The 16999-nt window shown below is 35.4% G+C and overlaps 2 protein-coding genes across 3 annotated transcripts in view; one reads left to right on the plus strand and one right to left on the minus strand.

Annotated features, from left to right (window-relative positions):
• Positions 1-16999, plus strand: part of DHX36 (DEAH-box helicase 36) — a 42021-nt gene that overhangs the window by 20733 nt on the left and 4289 nt on the right. For both annotated transcript variants that reach the window (XM_058550625.1, XM_058550626.1), the window contains exons 13-22: positions 2726-2781; positions 4271-4335; positions 5024-5167; positions 7229-7346; positions 8025-8123; positions 12004-12177; positions 12336-12422; positions 13424-13507; positions 16141-16240; positions 16331-16421. In XM_058550625.1, coding sequence (XP_058406608.1) covers positions 2726-2781; positions 4271-4335; positions 5024-5167; positions 7229-7346; positions 8025-8123; positions 12004-12177; positions 12336-12422; positions 13424-13507; positions 16141-16240; positions 16331-16421 — 1018 coding nt within the window. The remainder of the gene's footprint in view (positions 1-2725; positions 2782-4270; positions 4336-5023; positions 5168-7228; positions 7347-8024; positions 8124-12003; positions 12178-12335; positions 12423-13423; positions 13508-16140; positions 16241-16330; positions 16422-16999) is intronic.
• ARHGEF26 (Rho guanine nucleotide exchange factor 26) overlaps positions 12963-16999 on the minus strand; it is a 128698-nt gene continuing 124661 nt past the window's right edge. The window contains exon 14 of the mRNA XM_058550637.1: positions 12963-13054. Coding sequence (XP_058406620.1) covers positions 12978-13054 — 77 coding nt within the window. The 3' untranslated portion in view covers positions 12963-12977. The remainder of the gene's footprint in view (positions 13055-16999) is intronic.

A 16999-nucleotide genomic window follows, 5' to 3' on the forward strand; every position in this document is an offset into this window, starting at 1 on the left:
TTTTCTCCTATAAAATTCAGTTAAAGCATTTTCAGGAGTCATTACTGACTTCAAATCAATAAAATACAGAGCAAATTCTATTTAGTATTTTATAGTTCTGAATATAATTTCTAACCTTACTCTCTTCAAGTGCTTTTGACACATTTTATTTTTACAAAACACTAAAAAATATTTTGATCTAATTATATTGACCAGAATAGTAAAGGTGTATTTTTTCTTTGTTAAATCCCATTATGATAATGCCTCAAAGCATTCTCTATAATGAAAATTATTTACTGTTTTCTAGCTTGAAAAATATTTTTGTCTGATTACCGTGACTTCTCTAAAATGGAATACTGCTTTCTCTTTTCTTTGTCAGTGAGAACCTTTCTCTGTAGAAAAAGTATAGTCATGATTAAACTATACAATTAAATTATTTTTTTAAACAACTGGAATTTTTTTTTGGCTGAACCTTCCGACTTTGGCCTCTCTTTTTCTCATCATAAATACTACTGTATTATCTGCTTTTAGTTTTAAAAAAATGTAAGGGTGTGTATGTATTTACCAAGAAAAATAGAGGGAAGATATCTACCAAAATGTGGTATTGGTATTATCATGTCTGGAGGATTGAGGAAAGGGTGTGGTACTATAGATTATTATAATTGACTTCATTGTCTTTCTCGTTTAAATAAATTATGCTCAAATATAGAGGTATTGATTTGTACTTTTACCACAAGCTCAATTCCTTTTAAAGGAAACCTTTCAAAAATTTAACAAGAATGTTTTTTCTCAGATTATATTTTAAGAATTTAGCCTTAATAATCAGTTTTATTGTGCTAACCATTATAGAAATGGGGAAATTTGGCCTCTGTTCTGACTGAAGAGCAAATCTCAAAACTCAACTTATTGAATGCTTATCAACCTTATTTCTTTCTTCTCATAAGAATGTTAAATATGTTCCCATTGACTACTTTGTGAAATATTAGCAGTATAAACTATTTTTTTCCCAGTTATGAACAAAATTGTTTTTACTTTCATTATCCTTGGCTGCTAATTTTTTAAACTTTTTGTAATGAAACATTTTCAGCTTACAGAAAACTAGACAGTCTTATAATGGACACGATATACCAGTGACTTTAATGCAACAATTATTTTTGTGATCTAATTTTTTCCTTTTTAAAGTCAATTGTGCTATCACATGTTATCTCTAAATATTTAAGCATACATCTCTAAAAGTACAGTTTTCTGTGCAACCACAATGCCATTAGCATATCTAATCTTTAACATCATCTGATAATCCAGTCCATAATCAAATTTTCCCATTTTTCTCCAGAAGTGTCTTTCACAGCTAGCTTGTTCAAACTCTAGAAAAAGTCAAACCAGATAAACCTTTTACTCTAGTTCTAAAACGTCACTCCCGTCCTCCCCCTACTTTCCCCATGGTAATGGCTTGTGGAAAAGACTAGGTCTAACTTTCTGGATTTGTGTGAATCTTTATGGTATCATTTCATTTGATCCTTCTGTATTTCCTGTAAACTGAAAGTTCTATCTGAAGGCTTGATTCAGTTCGAGTTAAGTATTTTTGGCTGAAATATTAATTGAGTTGATGTATTTCATATTATATCACAGAGACAAGTAATTCAGAGCATTCCTTTTTAGCAATACCAATTGCTTGACAGCTTTTCATTACTTTTTAAGTTCAGAAGGGATGGAGAGTGGGGAGCATCATCTCTTTTCAATAACAACAGTTCTTTTCTGGGGAAATACAGATACCTTGAGTCATTTGGACACTGTTGCTAGAGATTTAAGTCAGGTTGCATTTTTTGTAACTAGCTGAACATGAAATTTACCCTTCCTTCCTTAACAGTTGCCCTCCTTCCCATCAATATACTGCACCAAACTTGCTCTCTATTGGCTAATAACCATGAATGGGCTAGAGCTATTTCATTTTGAAACTTAAAGTGTATGGGTATAATTTCTTATGTTTCTAGCAAAATTATGTTTAAAAATGTGAGGGGCTGGTCCCATCGCCGAATGGTTCAACTTCCACGCGTTCCACTTTGATGGCCTGGGTTCAAGGGTTCAGATCCTGGGCGAGGACCTGCTCCACTCGTCAGCCATGCCGTGGAGATGTCTCACATACATAGTGGAGGAGGGTTGGCACAGATGTTAGCTCAGGGCTAATCTTCCTCTGGCAACGGATGTTGGGCCAATCTTCCTTACCTCCCCCCGCCCCCCCCCCAAAAAAAAGTGGGTCACTTTTGGAATGTAATACATTTAACCAGTGCTATTTCATTATTTTTTTAGTATGTGGAAATTTAATAAGTAATTTGCTTTAGAAGTTCAGATATTCTTTTTATGATTAAAATAGTGAGGATCACTCAAAGTCTATAAACTATATTCATATTAAGCAAAATTCTGTGGTCTTCAGTTACATGATGGGAATGGAGTTGATGTTTTTCTAGTATAATTTGAAAAGATTGCTTCTAACTTTTAAGCGTTCTTTAAGAATTTGGGGAATATACTTATCAATATAAAATAAATGAACAGAGTAAACTGTTGACAAGAACTTGTTGGAGCACTCAGAAAACAAGAATATAAAAAGAATAAAGTTGGTCTGATTATATGTGGGAATATATATTAAGAATTATGTGACTTAGCATCTGAATTTATTTTTCCATATATGTCTGATGGAGCTTTTCTGCAACTGTTTATCTTAAAGTTTAATTTTCTTTCTAATTTCCAGACAAGTTTCTTATTATACCTTTGCATTCACTGATGCCTACAGTTAACCAGACACAGGTAAGTGGTTAAGTTGATCCACTCTGTCTTTCAAACTGAGGCCGGCTGTAAGGACTGCTTATTGTTTGTTTTATTTTTTAAGGCACATTTTCAAAGAGTAATCCATATAAGAAGTACTTCTTTGAGAGCCTTTGCAAATGAGTCTTCAGGGGATGATTGCACAAAAACTTGAATAAGAGAGGGTAATCCACACATCAAATTAGTTTTGTCAACATTAGGAAAAAGTTGAAAGATTGGTTTCACCAATAACTTGTTTGAGTTTCCTGAATAAAAGAAAAAGGTGTGTGAGTAACAATAAAAATGACTCAACCTAGAAATTAATTATCTATGACATACTACAGCTTGATATTTGAGATTTTGACTTAACAGAATTAGGGTATTTGCAGATATGGGATTTCCTGTTTTATCAATAATGTGTTATAGTTTTGAATGTTTTGGCTCTCTCTGATTCAGGGATTTCTCTAGTTAGAATGAACACTGCATGAGATCTCAAAAGGCGAGATAAGTTTCTGGACTGCAGTATTTGCAGGCCCTGGTAGAGTGAGTTGGATCAGAAAGAAATCTACCTCTCTTCGCTTCTCGTTTTTCCACTCTTTTTGTAAGAAAATATCAAGACATTTTTTATTGAGACCCTTTTAATATCCTTTTTGCTGATGCCTTAGTCCTGAGTGAGGCTCAGCCAGCTGAGTTAGATACACAGTGCACACCTGAGGGAGGAGAGAAGAAAGAGCGAGCTCTTGATTCCAGAGACTGGACAGAAGAGTGTCCTGTGTGGAGTACTTCCATCTCTGATATCCTAACAGTAAATTACTCACTACTTTGCTGGAGAATATGTGACTAGACTGGGAAACTTTCTCTATTGATGACCATTTTTATAAATGCGAGGATAAGTTTATGCGTTTCTTTTTGCTAAAGCCAAATGGTACTTGGCTACATGTCTTCCTTCTACTTGGGCAGTTTTGTCAAAGGTGGCATTGTTTGTAGGATTCAGCATTTGAAGAGGATTTTTTTTTTTTAATCCAGTCTGATCTCAAAAGCTAGTATGTCGTGGTGTAGCCAGCTGACATCCACTCTGAGGACTCGGGCATCTACCTGGTTGGTCGATGTCCTTACCCATATGGTTTTGGCTAATTCATAATTCTCATTCTTAAACTAAACTTCTCTCCATCTCCACCAAAAGTTTGACTAAACAATAAGGCATTTATACTCTAGCTTTTTTAAAAACGTTCTGTTAATTTAAATTATCATATTTCATTTGAAATCTGGTTTGTGATAAGGTTCTGACATCTGTGGGAGATTTGGTTTGGTTTACCAAAAGGGAATTTTGTAGTATTGAAAATGATGTATACCTTATAAATATATCTATAAATATTAGATGCATGTGTCAGTGAATGAACACAGAATGCTAAAAATGAACAGTGTTTGAAGTAATTCCTCTAATTGCAAGAATGATGTATCAGAAGGGGTTTTGACGTATTTATTCTTACAGGTATTTAAAAGAACCCCTCCTGGTGTTCGGAAAATAGTAATTGCTACCAACATTGCAGAGACTAGGTAAAAATTGTTTTAAATATCAGCTACTAATGATTACATTAATTTTGAGCTCTGTAAGTTATTAATATACGTTAATCTTTTTTCTCTACAAGATACTTTGTAATTTCTTAAAAATAAAGCTATTTTAATTTAGTTATGGTGATCAGCATAGGTTTGGTTTTTTTCTTTCACTATACTAATGTTTTAGCCCTCTTCAGAGGGGCTAAAAAAAGCCTTTTAAGTGCTTTTTTTCCAAAGCTTTCCTAAAGAAGCATGGGAGCTGAGGTCAATTTTGTTCTTTTTGCCTTTTTTCTGGTTGGGAATAGAATTGTTTGGTAATTTGGTAATTAGTTATATACAGCCTTTAAAATTTATTGTATTTTCTTAGGGGTACTAATATACAGTCACTGAGACAGGTTGTTCTGTGGAAGCTTATATTAAAGTGTGGCACTGGGGGGTCCACAGAGCTAGGTACAAAAGCTATCAGGCAAGCTATGAAGTTTGGCTGTGGGCAAATAAGAATTCAGCACGTGATCTGCCAAATTGGCACTGTGCTGCCACCTCGGGTGCTGGATCCCTGTAATATTGGTAAATGTGGGAAGAAGAGTGGTGAATATCCTGAACTGCTAAAATCAATGTGATCCAATAAAAAATGCTCTAAAATCCCTGTATGTGCTTTTAATATTTCATATATCTATTTTCCGAACAGCATTACCATAGATGATGTAGTTTTTGTGATAGATGGAGGAAAAATAAAGGAGACACACTTCGACACACAGAACAACATCAGCACGATGTCTGCTGAGTGGGTTAGTAAGGCCAATGCCAAACAGCGGAGAGGTCGGGCTGGGAGGTAAGCTGGACCTTCGTCTGAAGCCTTCAGAACACAACAAAACTTTATGTAGCAGAATGTGTCGCTGGCATTTAAAAATATTTTTTAGTAGAATTACTGTTCATATTTTTTAAAACTTAGTGGGAAGTTTAAATGGGAAAAGTTGTTTTAATCATAGTTTCTTTGGACAAGTATCTGCCAAGTTTTCTATTTTATGATTTTTCTACCTTCTAATTCCTCAGTCTGGTTAATTAAAATTAATATTCTTTATTCTTAATAGTTATATTACTTATAATTTTGTTTCCATTCTTATTTTAAAAGCATGTATTACTAATAATGATAACTGCTGATACTATTTGAGTGTCAGGTCATCTCTTAAGCACTTGATCTACATTAACTTGCTTAATCCTCACCACAGTGTGATGAGGTGTACATTATTCTCTCCATTTTAAGGGTCAAGGAATTAAGGTTCACATAAATTAAGTAATCTGTGCAAAGTCACACAGCTCAGTGAGCAGCAGAGCCAGGATTTGAATCCAGGTAGCCTGGGCTCATTGTACATTACAGCTGTACTGGTTTTTCACTAGTAGTTACCAACAAAAACTCCAGGAAAGTACCTGTTTCCCATTTATGTGGTGGTAGCATAAATTAAAATATCTCTGTCTTAATGGTAGGAAAAGTGATTTGCCTTTAACACAAATAATTGCACCTACTGTTCATTTTCATGCACACTTCACAGTATTTTTACACCCTTACTTACATGAGTGCTAGAATCATGTCTAGAGTTGTGGAAGAGAGGGGTTGTTTTTGCCTTTAACAGGTAGAACAAAAAGATTCCTGTTAATCTTCAGATATTGGCTTAAGTAAAGAGAGGAGAATTGAAAGAAAACTTGACAGACCATTTTATCAGCCCTTTGTTTTAGGTTTGTTCTGTATCTGTAAAGCTCTGGCTCACTTGCTGTAATCTTTGCAGATTATCCCAGTATAATTTAACTTCCAGGTAGTTTAGTAAATTATGTGGTTGGTACTGTTGAGCCACAGTCATGGCTTAGTCCAAGAAGTGTCCTCTTCTCATAGTTTAGCAGGGGGAACTTGCAGGGGCCCCTGGACTGGAGTTTGCCCATGCAGACCTGTCACCACTGGATACCAATTCAGAAAGTGTTTACCATAGTGAATGGGTTTGGGCACACTGTTATATGTGAATAGTAAACATAGGAGGCCTTACGTTTAATCCATGAAACAATTATGGAAATAAAGTAAGTGAAGTATTACATTTTATCTACTGCTTCATCCTCACTATCCTGGTGGAGGTTAACTGTAGAATTAACAGTGTTTTAATTCAGGTGGAAAATAGTCCCTCATAGGTTCCATGGATGTAAATTCCTTTAGCAAAGCCTAATTAGATTGATAATTATTTTGAGGGCTACAGCAGACTATATCATGTGGTCCTCAGTGGAGGCCCTCTTACTTTTAGTTTCTATAAGCATGTTATATAATAGATGATGGGTCTTTGTACACTCATGACAGAAATAGCTAAGATTTTTAGAATTTATTTTTATTCCTATGGGAAAAAGGCCCCACCTCCAACCCCCACCGTAGCAGCAAGAGCTCATAGAAATATTTATCCTGCTTGAAAATACATGGATGCCCTCACCTCTTCACATCTGTCCTTAACATTGTCCAAAGAAGAGTATCTTGCATGTCACTAGATACAAACAATAGGAAAAAATTTTCCAACATCCCTTTAAGAGCTCACTAAATAGTGCAGACTTAAAAGCTTTTTAAGTTAATATAATGCCATGTTAACAAAATGCCAGGATTTATTACATAAAATGCTCACAAGGCATATAGAGATTAACCTAAGTAGACTGCTGTTACTGAGCACAGTGATGTGGAATCTGTAAGATAGAAATAGGGAACCACATTATTGGTGGGGGGAAGGAATCTTGTATTTCTTAAAACTAGGGCGTAGGGATAGTGGATTTAAGGTTATTCAAAACAGATGAGGAGAAGGAAGACATGATTAATGAAAATGAAATAAGTAAATGTCACTGACAGTGCCTTCCCTACCCTTCTTTTAAGAGTTCAGCCTGGTCACTGCTATCATCTGTACAATGGTCTTAGAGCAACCCTCCTGGATGACTATCAGCTGCCAGAAATTTTGAGAACTCCTTTGGAAGAACTTTGTTTACAAATAAAGGTAAATTAAGTGAGACAGTTAAGAAACAAGGGAGTGGGGTTCTAATTCTCAACGTCTTTTATGGGAAAAAGTATTAATCGGCAAGAAAGAATTTTTACCATGCATTTGTTTTTTGCATGTGTTAGTAAACTATGTTTTTAAACTTCCTTCAGATGTTGATTAGTTTTTAATCATGTATTGCTGTGGAGTCACACTGCCCGTGTTTGAATCCCAGCTCCTCCCCTGACAAGCTAGTTCTTTTCTATTGGGCAAGTTGCTTAAATTAACCTCATAAAATTCTCACAACAGAGCCTGGCACATGCTAAGTGTTCACTGAATGGTAGCTACTGTTACCACATCTTAGGATGTTACCCCTCATTATAAGCTACATACCATTTTTTCAGCATCATATGTATTTTGATATGTTTAGCCTTCTTATTTTTAAGGTGATTGGTAATCAACTTGTTTGTTGAGATTTTAGTGACTACTTTTCTCATTAATAGAGTTGGTGGGTGGTAGAAAGTAGTATATCTGCCTTTAAACATGTTTTTAGAGAATCACAAATATAATTTTAACTTGTTCTGGTAAAATAACTAACTTAAAAATCATGCATAGATTTAATGCTTTGAGTGAATGAGTGACAGAGGCAGGACTGTGTCAGTGTATGGCGTGTGTTTAATCATGTTTGTCTCCCCCTAGATCTTAAGGCTAGGTGGAATTGCTTGTTTTCTGAGTAGGTTAATGGATCCACCATCAGATGAAGCAGTGTCACTCTCCATAAAACACCTGATGGAACTGGTAAATTTGACTTTTTTTTAATTCTGCCTTAGGTTTAGACTGTTAGAGCATATGTAAGCCAGCTAACTATAAATTACTCTCATTACTGCAAGGTGGGCCAGTGAACGTGCAGTGCCAGATTTGATTGTTCGGCTGTTCAGATTAGTGTATGAAATGTGAATTAGAAAGTTATAAAAGGATACCTTTGTGACGTTCTTTTCATACTGAGCCCTTTCCACACAATTTTTTTCATCATAGGCCTGATTTAAAATTACGTTTTGAAATCTTTTAGTTACTGGTCTTCATCTTCCTTTGTATTTTTGAAATGAATTTGATTGGTTTATTCTACTCTTTCTGATTACTGTAATGTTTTTACAGCTTTCATCGAATCCAAGTAAGTTAATGACAGTATGGACATCTTATAAAGGCAACTCTTGTATTTTTGAAGGAATACTAACAGGTGGCTTTTCTCGAAAATATCATATCCCCACCTGTCGTTTTGTTCTTATAGCTTTTTTTCTTAATTCTTTTTATGAAGTCAGTGTTCTGAGAAACTAGTTTCAATATCTTAGCCAAGTGACCACCTAGTTGGTAGCCATCCCTCCACAAGACCACGTTGAGAATGGGCACAGGAGTGGCTGTGCGTTAGAGGCTAGAGTGGAGAGAAAAGTTAGAGAGAGCTGTGCTGTCCAGTATAGTAGCCACTATCACATGCGACTATTTAAATTTTAATTTTTAATTAAATTACAAATTTAATACCTCATTCACACTTGCACATTTCAAATGCTCAGTAGGCACATGTGGCTAGTGGCTGCCATATTGGACAGCACAGAAATAAAACATTTCTGTCTGTGCTGCAAGTTCTGTTGATTGATGCTGGGTTAGAGGGTGTGGAAGGTGTATTTTACATATTTCAGTTTTATTTGAGCCATCCATGCAGATAATTTTGAGATTTTGGCCCATGTCAGAGCATTGCAGTAGTTCTCAATGTGAGTAGTAAGTTGTTGAAATGAACAGCGTTGTAAATAGCCTAACTATCTTCGTTGGAATCTGCGTTGGATTTAATGAGGTTGCTGGTGTTTCAGGGAGTGGTGCAGTTCTACTACTGACCTCCTCCCCGCCCCAGGCTTCTCTCTCCTAGCATGTAGCTGTGGAGAGCTGCGTGGTGATCACAGAATCCGCTTAGTATCTGTGATCGAGGTGGGCGACCAGAGGACAGCTGGACTCTGCAGCCCCCATGGGATGACTTGCCTCCCACCCGAACTCAAGAGCCAGTCTTCACTTAGCGTGTAGGCAGCAAAATCGTGAAAGGCCAGCAAATCCCTGCCAACAGAAGGGTCTGAAGCCCATGTGTTTAAAAACATTTTTATTGTGAAATGCAGCGTGCCCATCCAGGGTAAATGAGCAAAACAAAGACGTCCAGCTTAATGATTTATCACAAGTATGTAATCATTACTCATGTCAAGAAGTAAGAACATTCCCAGTATCCTAAAAGCCCACCTCCTACCCTCTCCCAATCCCTCCACTGTCCCTCAGTTCCAAAGATAACCTCCATCATGAGTGTAATGTCATCTCTTGCTTGTTTTTCATGGTGGTCTTACCATACAAGTGTACATCTCTATAAAGAGCTCAGTTTAGTTTGGCCTATTTTGTGAACTTGATGTGAACTCACATAGGAAGGAGGGGTTGGAGAGGAAAAGGGGTCTGGATTCTTTCACTTTACATTGGGAGATTCATCAGCATTATTTCTTTTAGTTATAGTTCATTCATTTTCATTTCTTTACCATATTTTATTATATGACTACTGAAAGACATTTTGGTTATTTTCAATTTGAGGCTATTACATATAATGCTGATAGGAATATTCGTCACTATTTAGTGTTTCTTGATGCAAATGTTTTAAGTATTTCTTTATCAGTCTTTTTCTTTATTGTTACTGGTTTTCGTCCTTTAGTAAGTCTTTATCTACCCTGGAGTCATGAAGATATATTGTGTTAACTTTATTGTTTTGTCTTTCACACTTAGATATATAATCCATCTGCATTTGATTTGTGTGTGTGTGTATGGTGAGATAGGAGTCAAAGTTTTTATATATATAGATCAGTTGAGCGAACACTGTAGAAAAATCTGTTCTTTTCTCTTTGTTTTGCAGCCTGTGTCATAAATCAGGTGTCTCTGCATTTGTGTGTCTGTTCATAGGCTCTTTTTTACTGTATTGGTCTGTACTTCTTTCCTGAGCTGGTGCCACACTGCCTTAATTACAATATTGAGTCTTACCAAACAAGAACATGATCTGTCCCATTGATTTAGGTATTTAATCTCTCTCACTGTTTCAGTGCTTTCTGTATAGGGGTTTTATACAGCTTTTTAAAAGATTTATTTCTTGGTTAGTGATAGTTTTGGATTCTATTCTAACTTTTAAATTTTTCATTTTGTTGTGAGTCTGATATAGAGAAAGGAAATTGGTTTTGAATATTGACCTTGTGTTCATCAATGCTGTGAAACCCACTTATTCTAATAATTATATGTAGATTTTTTCTGCACACACAGACACATCTATAAATAATCACAGTTTTAATCATTTCTTTCCAATCATCTAGGACCCCTAGTACAATGTTGAGCAGTATGGTATGCATTCTTGTGTTCTTATTCTCAAAGGAAAAGCTGTCAACAATTCATTAAGCATGTTTGTTCAAGATTTTTTATAGAAACTATCAAATTAAGAGAGTTTCTATTTTTAGTTTACTAAGAGGTTTTTATCATGCATGGATAATTGATTTTATCAGACTCCTTTTCTGCCTCTAATGAGATTATATGATTATATGATTTTTCTTGTTTAATTTAATGTATTGAATTACATTGATTTTTCAGATGTTTCATTCCTGAAACACACCTAACTTGCTGGGATTCACTTTGTCATTATTTGGTTTTGGGTTTCTCGTGTAGGATTATTCACTGGTTTTCCTTTCTCCTCATGTCCCTGTTAGTTAGGTACGAAGATCATACTAGCTCAGAAAACAATTCGGGAGTATTAGATATTTTTTCTTGTTCTGTCTTCTGAGTAGTTTTTTGTAAGATCTAGGTTATTTCCTCCGTAAGTATTTAGTAGAAGTCTTGGTCTGATGAGATCCAGAGATGATGTTTTTTATTACTTTTTTTGTTCAAATCTTCTTGTGTGCCTAGTTATCTTAATTGTGTACTGGACATTGTATTTACAAAGTTCTTTGTAGATAAAAATTTGAAGCTTGGGATGATGATAATTTCCTCCAGAGAGGATTTATGTTGCTTCTGCCAGGAAAAGAAGCCCCAACGTTGGGCTCACCTCCTTGGACTTCCATCCCTCCCTAAATCCTAGACTTGTAATTCTTTTGTCACTCCTCCGTGTCTTCAAGCAGCTTTTTCAGCTGTGCTCAGTGGGAAGATTGGACCAGATTACCTAGGGAATCAGAGCAGAAGTCACCCCCATTTTGAGTGGTTCTAGATAACGCCTTTTGGTTGCGTGCCTCCTAAACTGCTAGAATTGAGGGGTTATGCATTGTATATTCCAAATAGATAATAGTGTCTTTTTTGTTTTGTTTTTCCCACAGCTCTTGTTCTTTACGGGGTGATTTCTTTTTTCATTTGATTCAAGGTTTGCTAATGTGTTATTTCTCTCGTTTTTCTCCTAACATTTATAGTAAAGCCACTTTGTGGATTAGTTTTGTGTTTGTTTAAATAAGTTTCCAATCTTTGCTGACCTTAAAACTTATGTTTTGATGAAGAAAACTAAAGCTGAGCAATGTTAGGGCGTTTGGGCTTAAGAGAGTTAGGAGTGGCCTATGATTTTTTTTTTTAAAGCAAACTAAAATAGCTTTGAATGTGATGCTTTATACTGATTTACATGTAAAACCTTATTTTACAGAACGCTTTGGATAAACAAGAAGAATTGACGCCTCTTGGAGTCCACTTAGCACGATTACCAGTTGAGCCACACATTGGAAAAATGATTCTTTTTGGAGCTCTGTTCTGTTGCTTAGACCCAGTACTCACCATTGCTGCTAGTCTCAGCTTCAAAGATCCCTTCGTCATTCCATTGGTGAGAAAGATACGGACAAAAGGCCAGGTGTTTTTAGAGACACAGAGTAGTTGTTTGCTTAGATACCTTTTCCATTGGCTTTTTATCAGAATGCTATTCTCTATTATGTACCATCAGAGGAATTTAAGCTGCCTTCATCTGCTTGTTTGGTTTTTAAGGGAAAAGAAAAGATTGCAGATGCAAGAAGAAAAGAATTGGCAAAAGATACTAAAAGTGACCACTTGACTGTCGTGAATGCATTTGAGGTAAAAAAAATAACTTGTTCTGGATAGTGACAGTTTATTCAAGTGAAAAGCTGATCATAGAATAGAAACATATGTAACTTTTTAAAATCTGCATTAGGTATCAGGAGTAAATTACTAAGTGAGAATGTTTAAAATTAGGTGAACATTTGAAAAAAAAATTGTACATCCTTTCTCAATTTTGTAATTGCTCATTACATTTACCTATTACATTTACCCTTTTAGAAAAGAAGTCTGTATGTATGTTTTGATAACAGCAGAACAAGTGAACAATTTATTTTAAAATTTTATTTGATATTATTGATTATATTTTTGTCTTATTGACATTCATGACAGAAAGTTTCCTTCTGTTCATTAATAAACTGTTCCTGTATGCAGATTTAACATTTGGATAGAATATCATAATCACGTACATTATTCAGAATAAAGAGACATTTTCTGCTCCCAAAGCCAGGCTTATCCAAGGATAAACATTTATCACCAATTTTTGCAAAATTTAAATGTAATTTGGTTTATAGAGACAGCATTTTTTGCTGTAGTTCTAGATTCAGATTTGTACTACATATTATGAGAAAATTCACGCATTTTTTTTCCTTGGAGCTCATTCTTTTTCCGCACCTCCCCTTCTTCTCTAGCTGAAAAAAAAAAACAACTATGAGGTTGAAAATATGTAATAGCATTGCAGTTTGTTCCACAGAGTACTCTTTTTGATTAATATATATAGGATGATGCCATTTTATGTAAAATACACAAGATATTACTATAGAACTTGTACTTATTTGTATAAAGAAAGGTCTGGTAATTCAGTGCTGGTTATCTCTAACGGCTAGGTTCATGGGGAGTTTATGTGTGTTTAGTTTGTAAATTTCAAAATTCTTTGAATTTTTTACAAAGAAAATGAAATATTAGAAGATTAAATTGTTACCAAAATAAAGATAAAGTAGCAAACCGTCTTTGCTTCGGGGAACAATATAGATAGTTTTTCTTCATTTCTTTGTCCATAGGGCTGGGAGGAAGCTAGACGGCGTGGGTTCAGATATGAAAAAGACTATTGCTGGGAGTATTTTCTGTCTTCAAACACTCTGCAGGTAAGGTGAATGTTTTGAAGTGATTCTCATTTGTGTTGGATTAGAGAATATAGGTATCCTTTCTGTACAGTTAGATTTGTAGCAAAAAGTTGTGTGGGTTTGTCTTATGAAGTTGAATCATACAAAATAATAGAAGGAGTCTTTATTAAATCCACTGCAACAAAACAAGAAAAGATGTGTAATACAATAAACAAAAACTAATGGCTAAGAAAAGAAGCGACAGTCCAGAGTCCCCAGGAAAACTCATTGAGGCTCAGGTACCATTCCTGTGCCCACCCTCTAGTTGCCATTTTGGTGATTCAACCTGAAAAATTTCCCTAACACTCCTAAAATCTATTTTAAAATATCAAATAGGGTGAGTATCTTTAATTTTCTGGTAGGTATCTTTATCTTTAACTGATTCAGTGTAGTGAGAAAACACTGGCCTATAGGCATTTGTGAAATGGAAGGAAGTAAACAATAAATAGGGCAGATGCGCATCAGACTGGAGACCCAACACTGGTTTGGAGAAGTGATCTCAAGCCAGTGGGAGTAGTCATAACCTCACTTTCTCCATTACCTTTACACTCCAGCTGTGTGGCATGAACCCTGGTACTAGACATTTAACAAATCTACAGGCAGTAAAAGAATCAAGAATCTAGCATATTTCTTCAAAAGTGCCCAAACATTAACAAAAAGAAGAGTCACGACAATTCTGAAAGATACCACAGCCAAAGGAAAAAAAAACAATGGAACAGAGCATATCTCAACAGAAAATACCTTAAAGCTCTTCATATCATGGAACAGTTTAAGAATATGAGTTCAGTAAGACAGAGATAAGGAAGTACAGTCATGCATTGCTCAACATTGGGGATACGCTCTGAGAAATGCGTTGTTGTGTGAACATCATAGAGTGCTTACACAAACCCAGGTGGTGTAGCCTACTGCACGCTTAGGCTGTAAGTACTCATATTATGGGACCACCATCATATATGCAGTCCGTCATTGACTGAATGTCGTTATGCCGTGCATGACTATAAACCAGTAGAATGAATGAAGAGAATGCTGAGTTAGGAAGACAGTTGAAAGACCAAAAAAATCACAAGGAACTAAATGGACAACCCTTAAAGCAAATTCCTGCTCTAGAAGAAAGGCTTGAGATAATCACAGTTTATAGATGCAGCCACAAAAGAAAAAAAGTAAAACAGTAAGGAAAAGCTTATAGACAGGAAGAGAGGACTGATCTGTCCTGAAGATAATCAGCGTCTGTATGTGGATAATGAAAGTGCAATTGAGTATGTATTCAGAGAGATGTGTAAGAACATTTTCCTGAAACAGAAAAAAATGAAATGAACCACAAGTATGAAAGGATGGCTGAATTTAAGTGTTATTTGAGGATATTATATCCAGTCAAGATATTAATTCAAGTGTAAAGACAGGACAGGTGTTCAAGAAAGCAAAGTACCGCGCCTGTGAGCTGTTCTTGAAGAGCTCACTGACAGTGAAATGCTGCCCATTAAGAGATGAATCAGAATTCAGGAATGGAGAGTGCATACTAAATGGTGTACGTTGAAATTGTCTAAATATATGATGAATACAGAACAGTGTTGGGAATTACGGATACAGAATAGAACGTAAAGGTTATTATCCTGAACAGTGTATAATAATGGTAATAAAACCAGGAGGTGGCCTAGTGAGTCAGTTAAGAGAAATTAGGTGGGGAAGCTACAGTGACACAGCTCATAGAAGGATATGCACTTCAATACAGCTGACTGTATGTTCCATCATCTCTTCTTTTAAGCTCACAAGGATCCTTTATTAAATGTCTCTTGTGATTATGAAAATGTAAGATTCATCTAGTTCAGTTTCATTTCTCTTTAACTTCTTTAAATTGAACTAAACTTAATTATAATACTTTTATAAAAACAGCTTCTATACTGTTATCCCATTTTTAGGATAGGATTTCTGTCTAGTTCTTCTGTCAGTATATATGCAATGATATTTCTGACAGTATTGAGTTTAGGGAAGTTTCTTCATTTGTACTTTTCTATGTTACTTGAATGCTTTATAGTGAGCTGCATCGTTTTTACCCAAATAGTAATTTTTCTTAAAAACAAAACAAAAAATAGGCCCAAAGCTTTTGTGCCAGTTAACAGTGGTTAATTCTGAGTAGTAGAAATATGGATGTTGGTCATTTTCTTCATGCTTTTCTGTATTTTTTTCAAAATATGGGGTGGAGAGCAATTTTGAAAATTATATTAGAGAGTCTTTTGCAAAATGGAGAAATCCCTAAACATCAGTGTTATTCCCCACAATAGGCAAACCTTTTCTGTCAAAGATCAGATAGTAAATTTAGGCTTACAGGCCATATAGTCTCTGTTGCAGCACTCACCTCTGCCGTGAGAGTGCAGAAGCAACTGTAGATAATATGTAGATGAATGGCTGGCCACATTCAAATCAAACTTTATTGATAAAAACAGGTTTTTATAAATTTTACAGTTAACCAGTCCCTGCACTAAAACATCACATTTTTGCAAAAGTGTTTTGTTTAGCAGGGGAAGCTTATAGCTACATTCATTTATGTGTACATGCCTTATAACCCTGTAAATCTGTGTGAAAGGTGTTCTAGTTCTGTTTGTTACCACTGCCCCCAGATGCTGCATGACATGAAAGGGCAGTTTGCTGAGCATCTTCTCGGAGCTGGATTTGTAAGCAGTAGAAATCCTAGAGACCCAAAATCTAATACAAATTCAGGTAACGCAGAAAATACAGTAAATAACTTGTTGCTGTTGTCTACTGTTATCAGTAGTTTACTTTTTTTCTCTACCTTCCCATCCCTAACAGATAATGAGAAGATAATTAAGGCTGTCATCTGTGCTGGTTTATATCCCAAAGTTGCTAAACTCCGACTGAATTTGGGTAGAAAAAGAAAAATGTAAGCATTGAAGATTTTTATGAATTATTTGTAATTCTCTCCTTAAACTTTTGAAATCCTCTAATTCAGCAGGGCTTATATTGTATATTTGTTCTTATTCATATTTGAGCCATATTCTCTTATTCTTTACTTTTTGGTCATTTAAGCGAAGGCAGACTGTTTAACATAGGCACCTCTTCCCTCACAGCCCATCCCTGGAGTCCACTCTCCCATCACCCATTATTCACAAAGAATGTTAGTGAAATAGAATACCAGTGTAAACATGAGAAAAGTAAGCCAGCTATTAAAAACCAGTGCCTGAATGGACATGGCTTAGAGTAGATTTTGTTTCAGGACTTTTTTCCCTCTATTCTTATAAAACAGATAATTTTGTAATTTAGCTCTTTGAATAAAAATTGTGGTGATTTCACTGTTTTGAGAAATAAAGTATAACTTTTAAATATATGTACAGATTGAGTCAGCCTCAGTAGTAACTGGAGACAATAGTGAGGCATGTTTTGCCTAGTAAATGAGCTCATTCTAGTGAGGAAAAAGAAACTGAAAGTCACAAATGCCTGGTGGTATGTGAATGGGTGCCA

This window comes from Diceros bicornis, chromosome 2, assembly GCF_020826845.1.
Source record: "Diceros bicornis minor isolate mBicDic1 chromosome 2, mDicBic1.mat.cur, whole genome shotgun sequence".
In the NCBI taxonomy this organism is placed as follows: domain Eukaryota; kingdom Metazoa; phylum Chordata; class Mammalia; order Perissodactyla; family Rhinocerotidae; genus Diceros; species Diceros bicornis.